Source organism: Carcharodon carcharias, chromosome 2 (genome assembly GCF_017639515.1).
Source record: "Carcharodon carcharias isolate sCarCar2 chromosome 2, sCarCar2.pri, whole genome shotgun sequence".
NCBI classification, from domain to species: domain Eukaryota; kingdom Metazoa; phylum Chordata; class Chondrichthyes; order Lamniformes; family Lamnidae; genus Carcharodon; species Carcharodon carcharias.
Window position 1 is genome coordinate 239,143,131 of NC_054468.1, and position 17,945 is coordinate 239,161,075.

A 17,945-nucleotide genomic window follows, 5' to 3' on the forward strand; every position below is an offset into this window, starting at 1 on the left:
TGGGTCTAGGACACTACCCCTGAGGAACTCCTGCAGTGATGTCCTGGAGTTGAGATGACTGACCTCCAACAACCACAACCATCTTCCTTTGTGCTAGGGTTGACTCCAACCAGCGGAGAGTTTTCCCCCTGATTCCCATTGACTCCAGTTTTGCTAGGGCTCCTTGATGCCACACTTGGTCACATGCTGTCTTGATGTTGAGAGCAGTCATTCTTACCTCACCTCGGGAGTTCAGCCTTTTTGTCCATGTTTGAACCAAGGCTGTAACGAGGTCAGAAGCTGAGTGACCCTGGCAGAAATCAAACTGGGTGACTGAAATTATCATAAAAAACCCATCTGGTTCAATAATGTCCTGTAGGAAGGAAATAGCCGTCCTTACCCGGTCTGGCCTACATGTGACCCAGACCCACAGCAGTGTGGTTGGCTCTTAACTGCATTCAAGGGCAATTAGGGATGGACAACAAATGCCAGCCTTGGCAGTGATGCTCACATTCCCATGAAGGAATATATTTTAAATATTGGCCCACTGTATTCACTGCTCATCAAGTGCTCTCCTGTACACAGGGGAAACCAACAGAGATTGGGTGAGCACTTTGCAGTATAACCCTGAGCTTCTGATGGCCTGCTGTTTTAATTCTCCACCTTGATCTCACAGCAACATTTCTGCCCTTGTTCCAGTGAAGCTCAGTGTAACCTCGCTTTACCCACTTTCAGATTCAACCTTGTGGTCAACAATTTCAGACCCGTAAACTCTGTCCCCCCATTTTGTTTGCTTTTCTTTGCATGTTTTGGGTTTACCTGCTCTAGGCACATCTTTTTTTCTTTGTATATTTTCTTGCCTCATCTCCATTCCCTTTCACCCTGGAAGACTAACTCTTTTATTCAGCCCCTCTTGGCTTCCACCCTATTACAGACCTTCATCTTTACTTTTTTCATTTGCTTAAAACCTGTTATGTTTCTAACTTTCCCAGTTCTGATGAAAGATTATTGACCTGAAACGCTAACATCTCATAGATGCTGCCTGACCTACTGAGTATTTCCAGCACTTTGTTTTCATTCCCTGTTTATAAAGCCCAGGATCCCCTATTAACCACTTTCTCAACCTGCCCTGTCACCTTCAGTTATTTGTGCACAGATACCCCAGATCCCTCTGCTCCTGCACCTCCTTTAACATTATACCCTTTATTTTATATTGCTTCTCTTTGTTATTCCTACCAAAATGTATCACTTCACATTTCTCTGCATTAAATTTCATCTGCTTCATTTCCCCCCATTCCCAGCCTGTCTAATGTCCTCGTGAAGTCTATCACTATCCTCTCCACAGTTCACTAGACTTCCTGTTTTGTGTCAATGCAAATTTTGGAATTGTCCCCATACACCCATCTCTAGGCTGTTAATATTTATCAAGGAAAGCAATGGTCCTAATACCTGCCCCTCTGTTCTTTTTAGATTGGACAGAAAGTTCCAGGTGCAGGGAGCTCTGGAGCCAGGACACAGCAGATTGTGGTGAAGGTGGAATCTCTGAGCCAATGTGATGGGGAGCTGATGTCGCGCAGTCACCTCTCGCCAATCTACCTGTCCTTAGCCATGTTCCTGGCCGCAGTTAGCTGGCAATACTGGCAGGCCCTGACTTGCAGCTCAGAGAAGTACGTGCATGGACAGTGAGCAGCTTTTCCTGTTTCTACCTTTTGCTAATTCTTATTCTACATGGGGAACAGGAACCAGGAGAGCTTTGTGACTTGAGCTGGTACTCGCTTCAGGAGCAGACTCGGCCTTGAGTCCTAAGAGGATTATTCATTCTAGGTAGATCAGTGCAGTAAAGCTTCACCTCAAGACTGCAAACTGATAGTTCCAGCCAATGGCTGCATGCCGCGGCCAGACACACATTGGGGTTCAAACTGAGCACATTGACAAAGGGAGAGCATGAAGGATTCCTCTGCTACTATCAAACGTCTGATGAGATGTGTTTACACAGACTCATCTGAAACATACTCAGTACAAGACTACCTTTCGCCCACAAGATTGAAACCCTATACCTTCCCTAACTGTGTTTGATAGGACAATGTGGAGGGAGCTTTACTCTGTTTCTAACCCTGTAGCTCCCCTGGGAATGTTTGATGGGGATAGTGTAGAGGGAGCTTTACTCTGTATCTAACCCTGTAGCTCGCCTGGGAATGTTTGATGGGGATAGTGTAGAGGGTGCTTTACTCTGTATCTAACCCTGTAGCTCCCCTGGGAATGTTTGATGCGGACAGTGTACAGTGAGCTTTACTCTGTATCTAACCCCGTGCTGTACCTGCCCTGGGAATGTTTGATAGGGACAGTGTAGAGGGAGCTTTAATCTGTATCTAACCCCGTGCTGTACCTGCCCTGGGAATGTTTGATGGGGATAGCGTAGAGGGAGCTTTAATCTGTATCTAACCCTGTGCTGTACATGGGAGTGTTCGGTGGGATTGTGGGAGTTGGTGTCCATGAGGCTCCTCTCGACGCTGTCTGAAAGGGTATCACACCCATCCCCATGAGGGTTGGCATCTGTGGAGGACCCTCGGTGATGGTGGATGTCTGTGCCCTGCCCCCTTTCTCCCCCACCCCCTCTCCTCCCCAGCAACTCTGAGTTTTGGCCTACCCATGATGGAGGGAACTTCCGTTCCCAGTGGTTAGACCTTTTACATTGCCTTGCTAATCGTCAGATTTTTGTTGATAATAAATGAGTTTACATGTCTGTGTGTCTTTTAGTAACTGTCCTTTCTCTGTCAGTACAGGCACACTTGCACCTACTCTCTAAGACCAAGAGGAGATCTAAATGATAGTGGTAATGTCATTTGACTAGTAATCCAGAGGTCCAGGCTAATGCAACAAAAACAGAAAATGTTGGAAAAAACACGGCAGCTCTAACAGCATTTGTGGAGAGAAACACAGTTAACGTTTCGAGTTCGTATGACTCTTCAGGGCTAAAGAGAAGTAAAAATATGAAAATTTATACTGTTCAAGGGGATGGAGCAGGTGGAGCTGGATAGAAGGTCAGTGATAGGTGGGGGCAAAGGAGAGATTGACAAAGATGTCAAGGACTAAAGGACAAAGGGGATGTTAATGGTGGTGGGTGAGGACTAAAGGTCAAAGGGGGTGTTAATGGTTGTGGGTGAGGACTAAAGAACAAAAGGGGTGTTAATGGTGGTGGGTGAGGACTAAAGGACAAAGGGGGTCCAGACGAGAGCGTGAAGCAGCACCGAAGTAATCATCAATGTACCAGAGAAAGAGTTGTGGGAGGGGACCGGAGTAGGACTGGAACAAGGAATGTTCCACATACCCCATAAAGAGACAGGCATAACGGGCCATGCAGGTACCCATAGCCACACCTTTTATTTGGAGGAAGTGAGAGGAGTTAAAGGAGAAGTTGTTCAGTGTGAGAACAAGTTCAGCCAGACGGAGGAGTAGTGGTGGATGGGGATTGTTCGGGCCTCTGTTCAAGGAAGAAGCAGAGAGCCATCAGACCATCCCGGTGGAGGATAGAGGTGTGGAGGGATTGGACGTCCATGGTGAAGAGGAGGCGGTTGGGGCCAGGGAACTGGAAATTGTTGGTATGACCGAGGGCCTCAGAGGAATCATAGATGTAAGTGGGAAGAGACTGAGCAAGTTAGGAAGAAATGAGTTCCATGGGGCAGGAACAGGCTGACACGATTGCTCTGCCCATTAGCCCAGGTTAATGCTTTGGTGACATGGGTTAAAACCCCACCATGTCGGTGAAATTTAAATTCAATTAAAATATCTAGGATATTTAGAATTAGCCTCAGTAATGGTGACTAGGATAAAATATCATCAATTATTGTAAATACCCGTCTGGTTCACTGATGTCGTTTAGAGGAGGAAAACTGTCAGCCACATCCTGTCTGGACCATATGTGACTCCAGACCCACAGCAATATTGCCCCTTTGAAATGGCCAAGCAAAACACCTCAAGGCCACTGAGCGATGGGGAACAAATGCTGGCCTTGCCAGTGATGCCCACATCCCATTAACAATAAATAAATAGACGTTTAACATGATCTGTTTGATTTGAACAGAGTTGCTGATCAGGGGACAACAGTTCAAAATTTACACAGGAGGGTGTGAACTGGACTGAGCTACAGGAGCAACACTAAACTTCATGGATTGCACCTGCTCTTGAGAGGGAACTGAAACACAACTCCAAACAGTAAGAGGAAGAGGAGGAGCCAAATAGATGGGATCTAAAACCCTCCGTCACCGCAAACAGAAAGCAGTCCCTTCTGTACTGGTCACTGACTGAGGCTGAATTATTTCATCACAAATCACAGAAAATGATTTCAGTCAGCCTTTTTTTTTACCCAGTAACTGATATTCCTAATGTCCAAGATGAGGATTTAGGCAATTAAAAACAAAGTTTCAGCAGTATTTGGATTATGGTGCAACCTGTGCCTGTGTAGTAGGTCTAAAATCCCAGTATGCATCGTACAGTTTGGGGATTTTTTCCTTGCCTGCTGGTAATCACAGCTCAGTTACTTTTCCAAATCATTTGAAGCAAAGCTACAAGAAATTTCAGAAACTTTATTCAGATAAAATGTATTTTGAGTTTGTTTAAAATAGTGTGTTAGTGTGTAACACTTAGCGTACTGAACAGAGAGGGGGAGACAAATGGTGAAAGAAACAAAGCGATAAGCAAGAGAGATTGTCATAGCTGAGAACCAGTTACTGTGTATTAAAAGAAGCTTGTTAAAATCGGATCGATTGACATGATTTGAAATGGGTAACTGTGCTTAGAGGACTCTGAGACCCGGAGGAACATGCTCCTTGGTTAGTTAGACATCAGTGCACTATGTCAATCTCTCCATTTAAGTCCCACGCCGTACCCCAATGTAATGACAGTAATGCATTGTATGCTGGGCTCGGAGTCTCACTGGTAGGATGGTGCCTATGAGGAGATCAGCATCTCACTAGAAGTTGGTATGGCTGATGTCACGGGGGATTCAGCTACAACCTCCGATTCGATTCCACACTCATTGCTGCCCCGCAAGATCTTGACGAAACCTGCAAAGCAAAAGCACCAATGAAATGGGTTGACAGTGAATGGGGAGCCTATCAGGCAAATGTACCTCTTGTCATGCACCCCCTCCCCCCCCCCCCCCCCCCCCCCCCCCCCCCCAGAGTATGAAATATCACTCACCATTATCCCCCCAGTCTGTGTTCCAGGAGTTGGCAACCAACCAGTAGGGGGTTCCATTCTCTTTTGCCCCAACCCAAAATCTTGATGGCATGACCACCCAGCGACTCCCCAACCTCATGTTGGTATACACCTGGAAATGAAGATTAACAATCAAGTAAAGTACAGAACAAGGCCATTTAGCCCATCATAGAATATCCTATTTAGGTCATTCAGCAAACTGGAAGTCTGCCAAGAACATTGGTCGCTTCCTCCTTAGTGATGGGCACTGAAGAGCTGAGTCTTACCTGACTTGTATTGCAGGAAGTCAGTGTAGACTAAGAGGGCAGCTTCCACTGGCCCATTCTTGTAGATTTCAGTCATAATCTCAGTAACATCCGAACTAAGTCCATATGAAGTAAGACCTGAAGAAGAGAGTCTGCTCAATTATTCCAGTCTCGCAGCAATAGCATCTGGCAACACCAAAAATAATGTAGTGGCACACGGATAGACAGGAGCAGCCCTATGAATAATGTAGGAGAACGTGGATAGAGAGGCGCAGCCCTATGAATAATGTAGTAGCACACGGATAGATAGATACCCCTATGAATAATTTAGTAGCACACGGATAGACAGGCGCCAGCCCTATGAATAATGTAGTAGCACACGGATAGACAGGCGCAGCCCTATGAATAATGTAGTAGCACACGGATAGACAGGCGCAGCCCTATGAATAATGTAGTAGCACACGGATAGACAGGCGCAGCCCTACGAATAATGTAGTAGCACACAGATAGACAGGCGCAGCCTATGAATAATGTAGCACACGGATAGACAGGCGCAGCCCTATGAATAATGTAGTAGCACACGGATAGACAGGCGCAGCCCTATGAATAATGTAGTAGCACACGGATAGACAGGCACACCTATGAATAATGTAGTAGCACACGGATAGACAGACACCCCTATGAATAATGTAGTAGCACACGGATAGAAAGACGCAGCCCTATGAATAATGTAGTAGCACACGGATAGACAGACAACCCTATGATTAATGTAGTAGCACACGGATAGACAGACACCCCTATGAATAATGTAGTAGCACACGGATAGACAGACACCCCTATGAATAATGTAGTAGCACACGGATAGACAGACACCCCTATGATTAATGTAGTAGCACCGGATAGACACCCTATGATTAATGTAGTAGCACACGGATAGACACCCCTATGATTAATGTAGTAGCACACGGATAGACACCCTATGATTAATGTAGTAGCACACGGATAGACACCCCTATGATTAATGTAGTAGCACACGGATAGACACCCCTATGATTAATGTAGTAGCACACGGATAGACACCCCTATGATTAATGTAGTAGCACACGGATAGACACCCCTATGATTAATGTAGTAGCACACGGATAGACACCCCTATGATTAATGTAGTAGCACACGGATAGACACCCCTATGATTAATGTAGTAGCACACGGATGGACAGGCACCCCTATGATTAATGTAGTAGCACACGGATAGACACCCCTATGATTAATGTAGTAGCACACGGATGGACAGGCACCCCTATGATTAATGTAGTAGCACACGGATAGACAGACACCCTCTGATTAATGTAGTAGCACACGGATAGACACCCCTATGATTAATGTAGTAGCACACGGATAGACACCCCTATGATTAATGTAGTAGCACACGGATAGACACCCCTATGATTAATGTAGTAGCACACGGATAGACACCCCTATGATTAATGTAGTAGCACACGGATAGACACCCCTATGATTAATGTAGTAGCACACGGATAGACAGACACCCCTATGAATAATGTAGTAGCACACGGATAGACAGACACCCTATGATTAATGTAGTAGCACACGGATAGACAGACACCCTATGATTAATGTAGTAGCACACGGATAGACAGACACCCCTATGATTAATGTAGTAGCACACGGATAGACACCCCTATGATTAATGTAGTAGCACACGGATAGACACCCCTATGATTAATGTAGTAGCACACGGATAGACACCCCTATGATTAATGTAGTAGCACACGGATAGACACCCCTATGATCAATGTAGTAGCACACGGATAGACACCCCTATGATTAATGTAGTAGCACACGGATAGACACCCCTATGATTAATGTAGTAGCACACGGATAGACACCCCTATGATTAATGTAGTAGCACACGGATAGACACCCCTATGATTAATGTAGTAGCACACGGATAGACAGACACCCCTATGAATAATGTAGTAGCACACGGATAGACACCCGTATGATTAATGTAGTAGCACACGGATAGACAGACACCCCTATGATTAATGTAGTAGCACACGGATAGACAGACACCCCTATGATTAATGTAGTAGCACACGGATAGACAGGCACCCCTATGATTAATGTAGTAGCACACGGATAGACAGACACCCCTATGATTAATGTAGTAGCACACGGATAGACACCCCTATGATTAATGTAGTAGCACACGGATAGACACCCTATGATTAATGTAGTAGCACACGGATAGACAGACACCCCTATGATTAATGTAGTAGCCACCGGATAGACACCCCTATGATTAATGTAGTAGCACAGGATAGACAGACACCGCTATGATTAATGTAGTAGCACACGGATAGACAGACACCCCTATGATTAATGTAGTAGCACACGGATAGACAGACACCCCTATGATTAATGTAGTAGCACACGGATAGACAGACACCCCCTATGAATAATGTAGTAGCACACGGATAGACACCCCCTATGATTAATGTAGTAGCACACGGATAGACACCCCTATGATTAATGTAGGTAGCACACGGATAGACACCCTATGATTAATGTAGTAGCACACGGATAGACAGACACCCCTATGAATAATGTAGTAGCACACGGATAGACAGACACCCCTATGAATAATGTAGTAGCACACGGATAGACAGACACCCCTATGATTAATGTAGTAGCACACGGATAGACAGACACCCCTATGAATAATGTAGTAGCACACGGATAGACAGACACCCCTATGATTATGTAGTAGCACACGGATAGACAGACACCCCTATGAATAATGTAGTAGCACACGGATAGACACCCCTATGATTAATGTAGTAGCACACGGATAGACACCCCTATGATTAATGTAGTAGCACACGGATAGACACCCCTATGATTAATGTAGTAGCACACGGATAGACAGACACCCCTATGAATAATGTAGTAGCACACGGATAGACACCCCTATGATTAATGTAGTAGCACAGGATAGACACCCCTATGATTAATGTAGTAGCACACGGATAGACACCCCTATGATTAATGTAGTAGCACACGGATAGACACCCCTATGATTAATGTAGTAGCACACGGATAGACACCCCTATGATTAATGTGTAGCACCACGGATAGACACCCCTATGATTAATGTAGTAGCACACGGATAGACACCCCTATGATTAATGTAGTAGCACACGGATAGACACCCCTATGATTAATGTAGTAGCACACGGATAGACACCCCTATGATTAATGTAGTAGCACATGGATAGACAACCCCTATGATTAATGTAGTAGCACACGGATAGACACCCTATGATTAATGTAGTAGCACACGGATAGACAGACACCCCTATGATTAATGTAGTAGCACACGGATAGACAGACACCCCTATGAATAATGTAGTAGCACACGGATAGACACTCCCTATGATTAATGTAGTAGCACACGGATAGACAGACACCCCTATGATTAATGTAGTAGCACACGGATAGACACCCCTATGATTAATGTAGTAGCACACGGATAGACACCCCTATGATTAATGTAGTAGCACACGGATAGACAGACACCCCTATGAATAATGTAGTAGCACACGGATAGACAGACACCCCTATGATTAATGTAGTAGCACACGGATAGACAGACACCCCTATGATTAATGTAGTAGCACACGGATAGACAGACACCCCTATGATTAATGTAGTAGCACACGGATAGACACCCCTATGATACTGTAGTAGCACACGGATAGACACCCCTATGATTAATGTAGTAGCACACGGATAGACACCCCTATGATTAATGTAGTAGCACACGGATAGACACCCCTATGAATAATGTAGTAGCACACGGATAGACAGACCCCTATGATTAATGTAGTAGCACACGGATAGACACCCCTATGATTAATGTAGTAGCACACGGATAGACACCCCTATGATTAATGTAGTAGCACCGGATAGACACCCTATGATTAATGTAGTAGCACACGGATAGACGACACCCTATGATTAATGTAGTAGCACACGGATAGACAGACACCCTATGAATAATGTAGTAGCACACGGATAGACACCCGTATGATTAATGTAGTAGCACACGGATAGACAGACACCCCTATGATTAATGTAGTAGCACACGGATAGACACACCCCTATGATTAATGTAGTAGCACACGGATAGACAGGCACCCCTATGATTAATGTAGTAGCACACGGATAGACAGACACCCCTATGATTAATGTAGTAGCACACGGATAGACACCCCTATGATTAATGTAGTAGCACACGGATAGACACCCTATGATTAATGTAGTAGCACACGGATAGACAGACACCCCTATGATTAATGTAGTAGCACACGGATAGACACCCCTATGATTAATGTAGTAGCACACGGATAGACAGACACCGCTATGATTAATGTAGTAGCACACGGATAGACAGACACCCCTATGATTAATGTAGTAGCACACGGATAGACAGACACCCCTATGATTAATGTAGTAGCACACGGATAGACAGACACCCCTATGAATAATGTAGTAGCACACGGATAGACACCCTATGATTAATGTAGTAGCACACGGATAGACACCCCTATGATTAATGTAGTAGCACACGGATAGACACCCCTATGATTAATGTAGTAGCACACGGATAGACAGACACCCCTATGAATAATGTAGTAGCACACGGATAGACAGACACCCCTATGAATAATGTAGTAGCACACGGATAGACAGACACCCCTATGATTAATGTAGTAGCACACGGATAGACAGACACCCCTATGAATAATGTAGTAGCACACGGATAGACAGACACCCCTATGATTAATGTAGTAGCACACGGATAGACAGACACCCCTATGATTAATGTAGTAGCACACGGATAGACACCCCTATGATTAATGTAGTAGCACACGGATAGACAGACACCCTATGATTAATGTAGTAGCACACGGATAGACACCCCTATGATTAATGTAGTAGCACACGGATAGACAGACACCCCTATGATTAATGTAGTAGCACACGGATAGACAGACACCCCTATGATTAATGTAGTAGCACACGGATAGACAGACACCCCTATGATTAATGTAGTAGCACACGGATAGACACCCCTATGATTAATGTAGTAGCAACACGGATAGACACCCCTATGATTAATGTAGTAGCACACGGATAGACACCCCTATGATTAATGTAGTAGCACACGGATAGACACCCCTATGATTAATGTAGTAGCACACGGATAGACACCCCTATGATTAATGTAGTAGCACACGGATAGACACCCCTATGATTAATGTAGTAGCACACGGATAGACACCCCTATGATTAATGTAGTAGCACATGGATAGACACCCCTATGATTAATGTAGTAGCACACGGATAGACACCCCTATGATTAATGTAGTAGCACACGGATAGACAGACACCCCTATGATTAATGTAGTAGCACACGGATAGACAGACACCCCTATGAATAATGTAGTAGCACACGGATAGACACTCCTATGACTTAATGTAGCTAAGCACACGGATAGACAGACACCCCCTATGATTAATGTAGTAGCACACGGATAGACACCCCTATGATTAATGTAGTAGCACACGGATAGACACCCCTATGATTAATGTAGTAGCACACGGATAGACATACACCCCTATGATTAATGTAGTAGCACACGGATAGACAGACACCCCTATGAATAATGTAGTAGCACACGGATAGACAGACACCCCTATGATTAATGTAGTAGCACACGGATAGACAGACACCCCTATGATTAATGTAGTAGCACACGGATAGACAGACACCCCTATGAATAATGTAGTAGCACACGGATAGACAGACACCCCTATGATTAATGTAGTAGCACACGGATAGACAGACACCCTATGATTAATGTAGTAGCACACGGATAGACACCCCTATGATTAATGTAGTAGCACACGGATAGACACCCCTATGATTAATGTAGTAGCACACGGATAGACAGACACCCCTATGATTAATGTAGTAGCACACGGATAGACACCCCTATGATTAATGTAGTAGCACACGGATAGACAGGCACAGCCCTATGATTAATGTTTTAGCACACGGATAGACAGGCACAGCCCTATGAATAATGTAGTAGCACACGGATAGACAGACACCCCTATGATTAATGTAGTAGCACACGGATAGACAGACACCCCTATGATTAATGTAGTAGCACACGGATAGACAGGACACCCCTATGATTAATGTAGTAGCACACGGATAGACAGACACCCCTATGAATAATGTAGTAGCACACGGTAGACACCCCTATGATTAATGTAGTAGCACACGGATAGACACCCCTATGATTAATGTAGTAGGACACGGATAGACACCCCTATGATTAATGTAGTAGCACACGGATAGACAGACACCCCTATGAATAATGTATAGTAGCACACGGATAGACAGACACCCCTATGAATAATGTAGTAGCACACGGATAGACAGACACCCCTATGATTAATGTAGTAGCACCCGGATAGACAGACACCCTATGAATATGTAGTAGCACACGGATAGACCAGACACCCTATGATTAATGTAGTAGCACACGGATAGACCACCCCTATGATTAATGTAGTAGACACGGATAGACACCCCTATGATTATTGTAGTAGCACACGGATAGACCACCCCTATGATTAATGTAGTAGCACACGGATAGACACCCCTATGATTAATGTAGTAGCACACGGATAGACAGACACCCCCTATGAATAATGTAGTAGCCACACGGATAGACACCCTATGATTAATGTAGTAGCACCGGATAGTCAACCCCTATGATTAATGTAGTAGCACACGGATAGACACTTCTATGATTAATGTAGTAGCACACGGATAGACACCCTATGATTAATGTAGTAGCACACGGATAGACACCCCTATGATTAATGTAGTAGCACACGGATAGACACCCCTATGATTAATGTAGTAGCACACGGATAGACAACCCCTATGATTAATGTAGTAGCACACGGATAGACACCCCTATGATTAATGTAGTAGCACACGGGATAGACACCCCTATGATTAATGTAGTAGCACACGGATAGACACCCCTATGATTAATGTAGTAGCACACGTGATAGACACCCCTATGATTAATGTAGTAGCACACGGATAGACAACCCCTATGATAATGTAGTAGCACACGGATAGACCACCCCTATGATTAATGTAGTTAGCACACGGATAGACACCCCTATGACTTAATGTAGTAGCACCACGGATAGACACCCCTATGATTAATGTAGTAGCACACGGATAGACCACCCCTATGATTAATGTAGTAGCACACGGATAGACACCCCTATGATTAATGTAGTAGCACACGGATAGACACCCCTATGATTAATGTAGTAGCACACGGATAGACACCCCTATGATTAATGTAGTAGCACATGGATAGACACCCCTACTGATTAATGTAGTAGCACACGGATAGACACCCCTATGATTAATGTAGTCAGCACACGGATAGACAGACAACCCCTATGATTAATGTAGTCAGCACACGGAAGACAGACACCCCTATGAATAATGTAGTAGCACACGGTAGACACTCCTATGATTAATGTAGTAGCACACGGATAGACAGACAACCCCTACCCTGATTAATGTAGTCGCACACGGATAGACACCCCTATGATTAATGTAGTAGCACACGGATAGACACCCCTATGATTAATGTAGTAGCACACGGATAGACATACACCCCTATGATAATGTAGTAGCACACGTATAGACAGACACCCCTATGAATAATGTAGTAGCACACGGATAGACCGACACCCCTATGATTAATGTAGTAGACCACGGATAGACAGACACCCCTATGATTATGTAGTAGCACACGGATAGAACAGACACCCCTATGAATAATGTAGTAGCACACGGATAGACAGACACCCCTATGATTAATGTAGTAGCACACGGATAGACAGACAACCCCCCCTATGATTAATGTAGTAGCACACGGATAGACACCCTATGATTAATGTCGTAGCACACGGATAGACACCTATGATTAATGTAGTAGCACACGGATAGACAGACACCCCTATGATTAATGTAGTAGCACACTGATAGACACCCATATGATTAATGTAGTAGCACACGGATAGACAGTCACAGCCCTATGATTAATGTTTTAGCACACGGATAGACAGGCACAGCCCTATGATTAATGTAGTAGCACACGGATAGGACAGACACCCCTATGATTAATGTAGTAGCACACGGATAGACAGACCCCCTATGATTCATGTAGTAGCACACGGATAGACAGACACCCCTATGATTAATTGTCGTAGCACACGGATAGACAGACCCCCTATGAATAATGTAGTAGCACACGGATAGACACCCCTATGATTAACTGTAGTAGCACACGGATAGCACCCCTATGATTCATGTAGTAGCACACGGATCAGACACCCCTATGATTAATGTAGTAGCACACGGATAGACAGACACCCCTATGAATAATGTAGTAGCACGGACTAGACAGACACCCCTATGAATAATGTAGTAGCACACGGATAGACAGACACCCCTATGATTAATGTAGTAGCACACGGATAGACAGACACCCCTATGAATAATGTAGTAGCACACGGATAGACAGACACCCCTATGATTAATGTAGTAGCACACGGATAGACACCCCTATGATTAATGTAGTAGCACACGGATAGACACCCCTATGATTAATGTAGTAGCACACGGATAGACACCCCTATGATTAATGTAGTAGCACACGGATAGACACCCCTATGATTAATGTAGTAGCACACGGATAGACAGACACCCCTATGAATAATGTAGTAGCACACGGATAGACACCCCTATGATTAATGTAGTAGCACACGGATAGTCACCCCTATGATTAATGTAGTAGCACACGGATAGACACTTCTATGATTAATGTAGTAGCACACGGATAGACACCCCTATGATTAATGTAGTAGCACACGGATAGACACCCCTATGATTAATGTAGTAGCACACGGATAGACACCCCTATGATTAATGTAGTAGCACACGGATAGACACCCCTATGATTAATGTAGTAGCACACGGATAGACACCCCTATGATTAATGTAGTAGCACATGGATAGACACCCCTATGATTAATGTAGTAGCACACGGATAGACACCCCTATGATTAATGTAGTAGCACACGGATAGACAGACACCCCTATGATTAATGTAGTAGCACACGGATAGACAGACACCCCTATGAATAATGTAGTAGCACACGGATAGACACCCCTATGATTAATGTAGTAGCACACGGATAGACAGACACCCCTATGATTAATGTAGTAGCAAACGGATAGACAGACACCCCTATGAATAATGTAGTAGCACACGGATAGACACCCCTATGATTAATGTAGTAGCACACGGATAGACACCCCTATGATTAATGTAGTAGCACACGGATAGACACCCCTATGATTAATGTAGTAGCACACGGATAGACAGACACCCCTATGAATAATGTAGTAGCACACGGATAGACAGACACCCCTATGATTAATGTAGTAGCACACGGATAGACAGACACCCCTATGATTAATGTAGTAGCACACGGATAGACAGACACCCCTATGAATAATGTAGCAGCACACGGATAGACAGACACCCCTATGATTAATGTAGTAGCACACGGATAGACAGACACCCCTATGATTAATGTAGTAGCACACGGATAGACAGACACCCCTATGAATAATGTAGTAGCACACGGATAGACAGACACCCCTATGAATAATGTAGTAGCACACGGATAGACAGACACCCCTATGAATAATGTAGTAGCACACGGATAGACAGACACCCTTCTGAATAATGTAGTAGCACACGGATAGACAGACATCCCTATGAATAATGTAGTAGCACACGGATAGACAGACACCCCTATGAATAATGTAATAGCACACGGATGGACATACACCCCTATGAATAATGTAGTAGCACACGGATAGACAGACACCCCTATGAATAATGTAGTAGTACACGGATAGACACACACCCCTATGAATAATGTAGTAGCACACGGATGGACAGACACCCCTATGAATAATGTAGTAGCACACGGATGGACAGACACCCCTATGAATAATGTAGTAGCACACGGATAGACAGGCGCAGCCCTATGAATAATGTAGTAGCACACGGATAGACAGACACCCCTATGAATAATGTAGTAGCACACGGATAGACAGACACCCCTATGAATAATGTAGTAGCACACGGATAGACAGACACCCCTATGAATAATGTAGTAGCACACGGATGGACAGACACCCCTATGAATAATGTAGTAGCGCACGGATGGACAGACACCCCTATGAATAATGTAGTAGCACACGGATAGACAGATGCACCCCTATGAATAATGTAGTAGCACACGGATAGAAAGACGCAGCCCTATGAATAATGTAGTAGCACACGGATAGACAGAGACCCCTATGAATAATGTAGTAGCACACGGATGGACAGACACCCCTATGAATAATGTAGTAGCCCACGGATAGACAGATGCACCCTATGAATAATGTAGTAGCACACGGATAGAAAGACGCAGCCCTATGAATAATGTAGTAGCACACGGATAGACAGACACCCCTATGAATAATGTAGTAGCACACGGATAGACAGACACCCCTATGAATAATGTAGTAGCACACGGATAGACAGACACCCCTATGAATATTGTAGTAGCACACGGATAGACAGACACCCCTATGAATAATGTAGTAGCACACGGATAGACAGACACCCCTATGAATAATGTAGTAGCACATGGATAGACAGGCGCAGCCCTATGAATAATGTAGTAGCACACGGATAGACAGGCTCAGCCCTATGAATAATTTAGTAGCACACGGATAGACAGGCGCAGCCCTATGAATAATGTAGTAGCACACGGATAGACAGACACCCCTATGAATAATGTAGTAGCACACGGATAGACAGACACCCCTATGATTAATGTAGTAGCACACGGATAGACAGACACCCCTATGATTAATGTAGTAGCACACGGATAGAGAGACACCCCTATGATTAATGTAGTAGCACACGGATAGACAGACACCCCTATGAATAATGTAGTAGCACACGGATAGACAGACACCCCTATGATTAATGTAGTAGCACACGGATAGACAGACACCCCTATGATTAATGTAGTAGCACACGGATAGACAGACACCCCTATGATTAATGTAGTAGCACACGGATAGACAGACACCCCTATGATTAATATAGTAGCACACGGATAGACAGACACCCCTATGATTAATGTAGTAGCACACGGATAGACAGACACCCCTATGATTAATGTAGTAGCACACGGATCGACAGACGCAGCCCTATGAATAATGTAGTAGCACACGGATAGACAGACACCCCTATGATTAATGTAGTAGCACACGGATAGACAGACACCCCTATGAATAATGTAGTAGCACACGGATAGACAGGCACCCCTATGATTAATGTAGTAGCACACGGATAGACAGACACCCCTATGATTAATGTAGTAGCACACGGATAGACAGACACCCCTATGATTAATGTAGTAGCACACGGATAGACAGACACCCCTATGATTAATGTAGTAGCACACAGATAGACAGACACCCCTATGAATAATGTAGTAGCACACGGATAGACAGACACCCCTATGATTAATGTAGTAGCACACGGATAGACAGACACCCCTATGAATAACGTAGTAGCACACGGATAGACAGACACCCCTATGATTAATGTAGTAGCACACGGATAGACAGACACCCCTATGATTAATGTAGTAGCACACGGATAGACAGACACCCCTATGATTAATGTAGTAGCACACGGATAGACAGACACCCCTATGAATAATGTAGTAGCACACGGATAGACAGACACCCCTATGATTAATGTAGTAGCACACGGATAGACAGACACCCCTATGATTAATGTAGTAGCACACGGATAGACAGACACCCCTATGATTAATGTAGTAGCACACGGATAGACAGACACCCCTATGATTAATGTAGTAGCACACGGATAGACAGGCGCAGCCCTATGAATAATGTAGTAGCACACGGATAGACAGACACCCCTATGATTAATGTAGTAGCACACGGATAGACAGACACCCCTATGAATAATGTAGTAGCACACGGATAGACAGACACCCCTATGATTAATGTAGTAGCACACGGATAGACAGGCACAGCCCTATGTTTAATGTAGTAGCACACGGATAGACAGACACCCCTATGATTAATGTAGTAGCACACGGATAGACAGACACCCCTATGATTAATGTAGTAGCACACGGATAGACAGACACCCCTATGAATAATGTAGTAGCACACGGATAGACAGACACCCCTAT

General features: G+C 44.3%; 1 protein-coding gene and 1 pseudogene across 1 annotated transcript in view; one reads left to right on the top strand and one right to left on the bottom strand.

Moving 5' to 3' along the window:
- The window catches only part of LOC121292979 (squalene synthase-like), a 44,232-nt gene extending 39,499 nt beyond the window's left edge, over positions 1-4,733 (top strand). Inside the window, 3 exon segments of the mRNA XM_041215503.1 lie at positions 1,450-1,646; positions 2,763-2,812; positions 4,061-4,733. Of these exon segments, the coding sequence (XP_041071437.1) occupies positions 1,450-1,646; positions 2,763-2,812; positions 4,061-4,119 (306 nt within the window). The 3' untranslated portion in view covers positions 4,120-4,733.
- Positions 4,734-4,782: 49 nt separating this feature from the next.
- Positions 4,783-17,945, bottom strand: part of LOC121292982 — a 66,094-nt pseudogene continuing 52,931 nt past the window's right edge.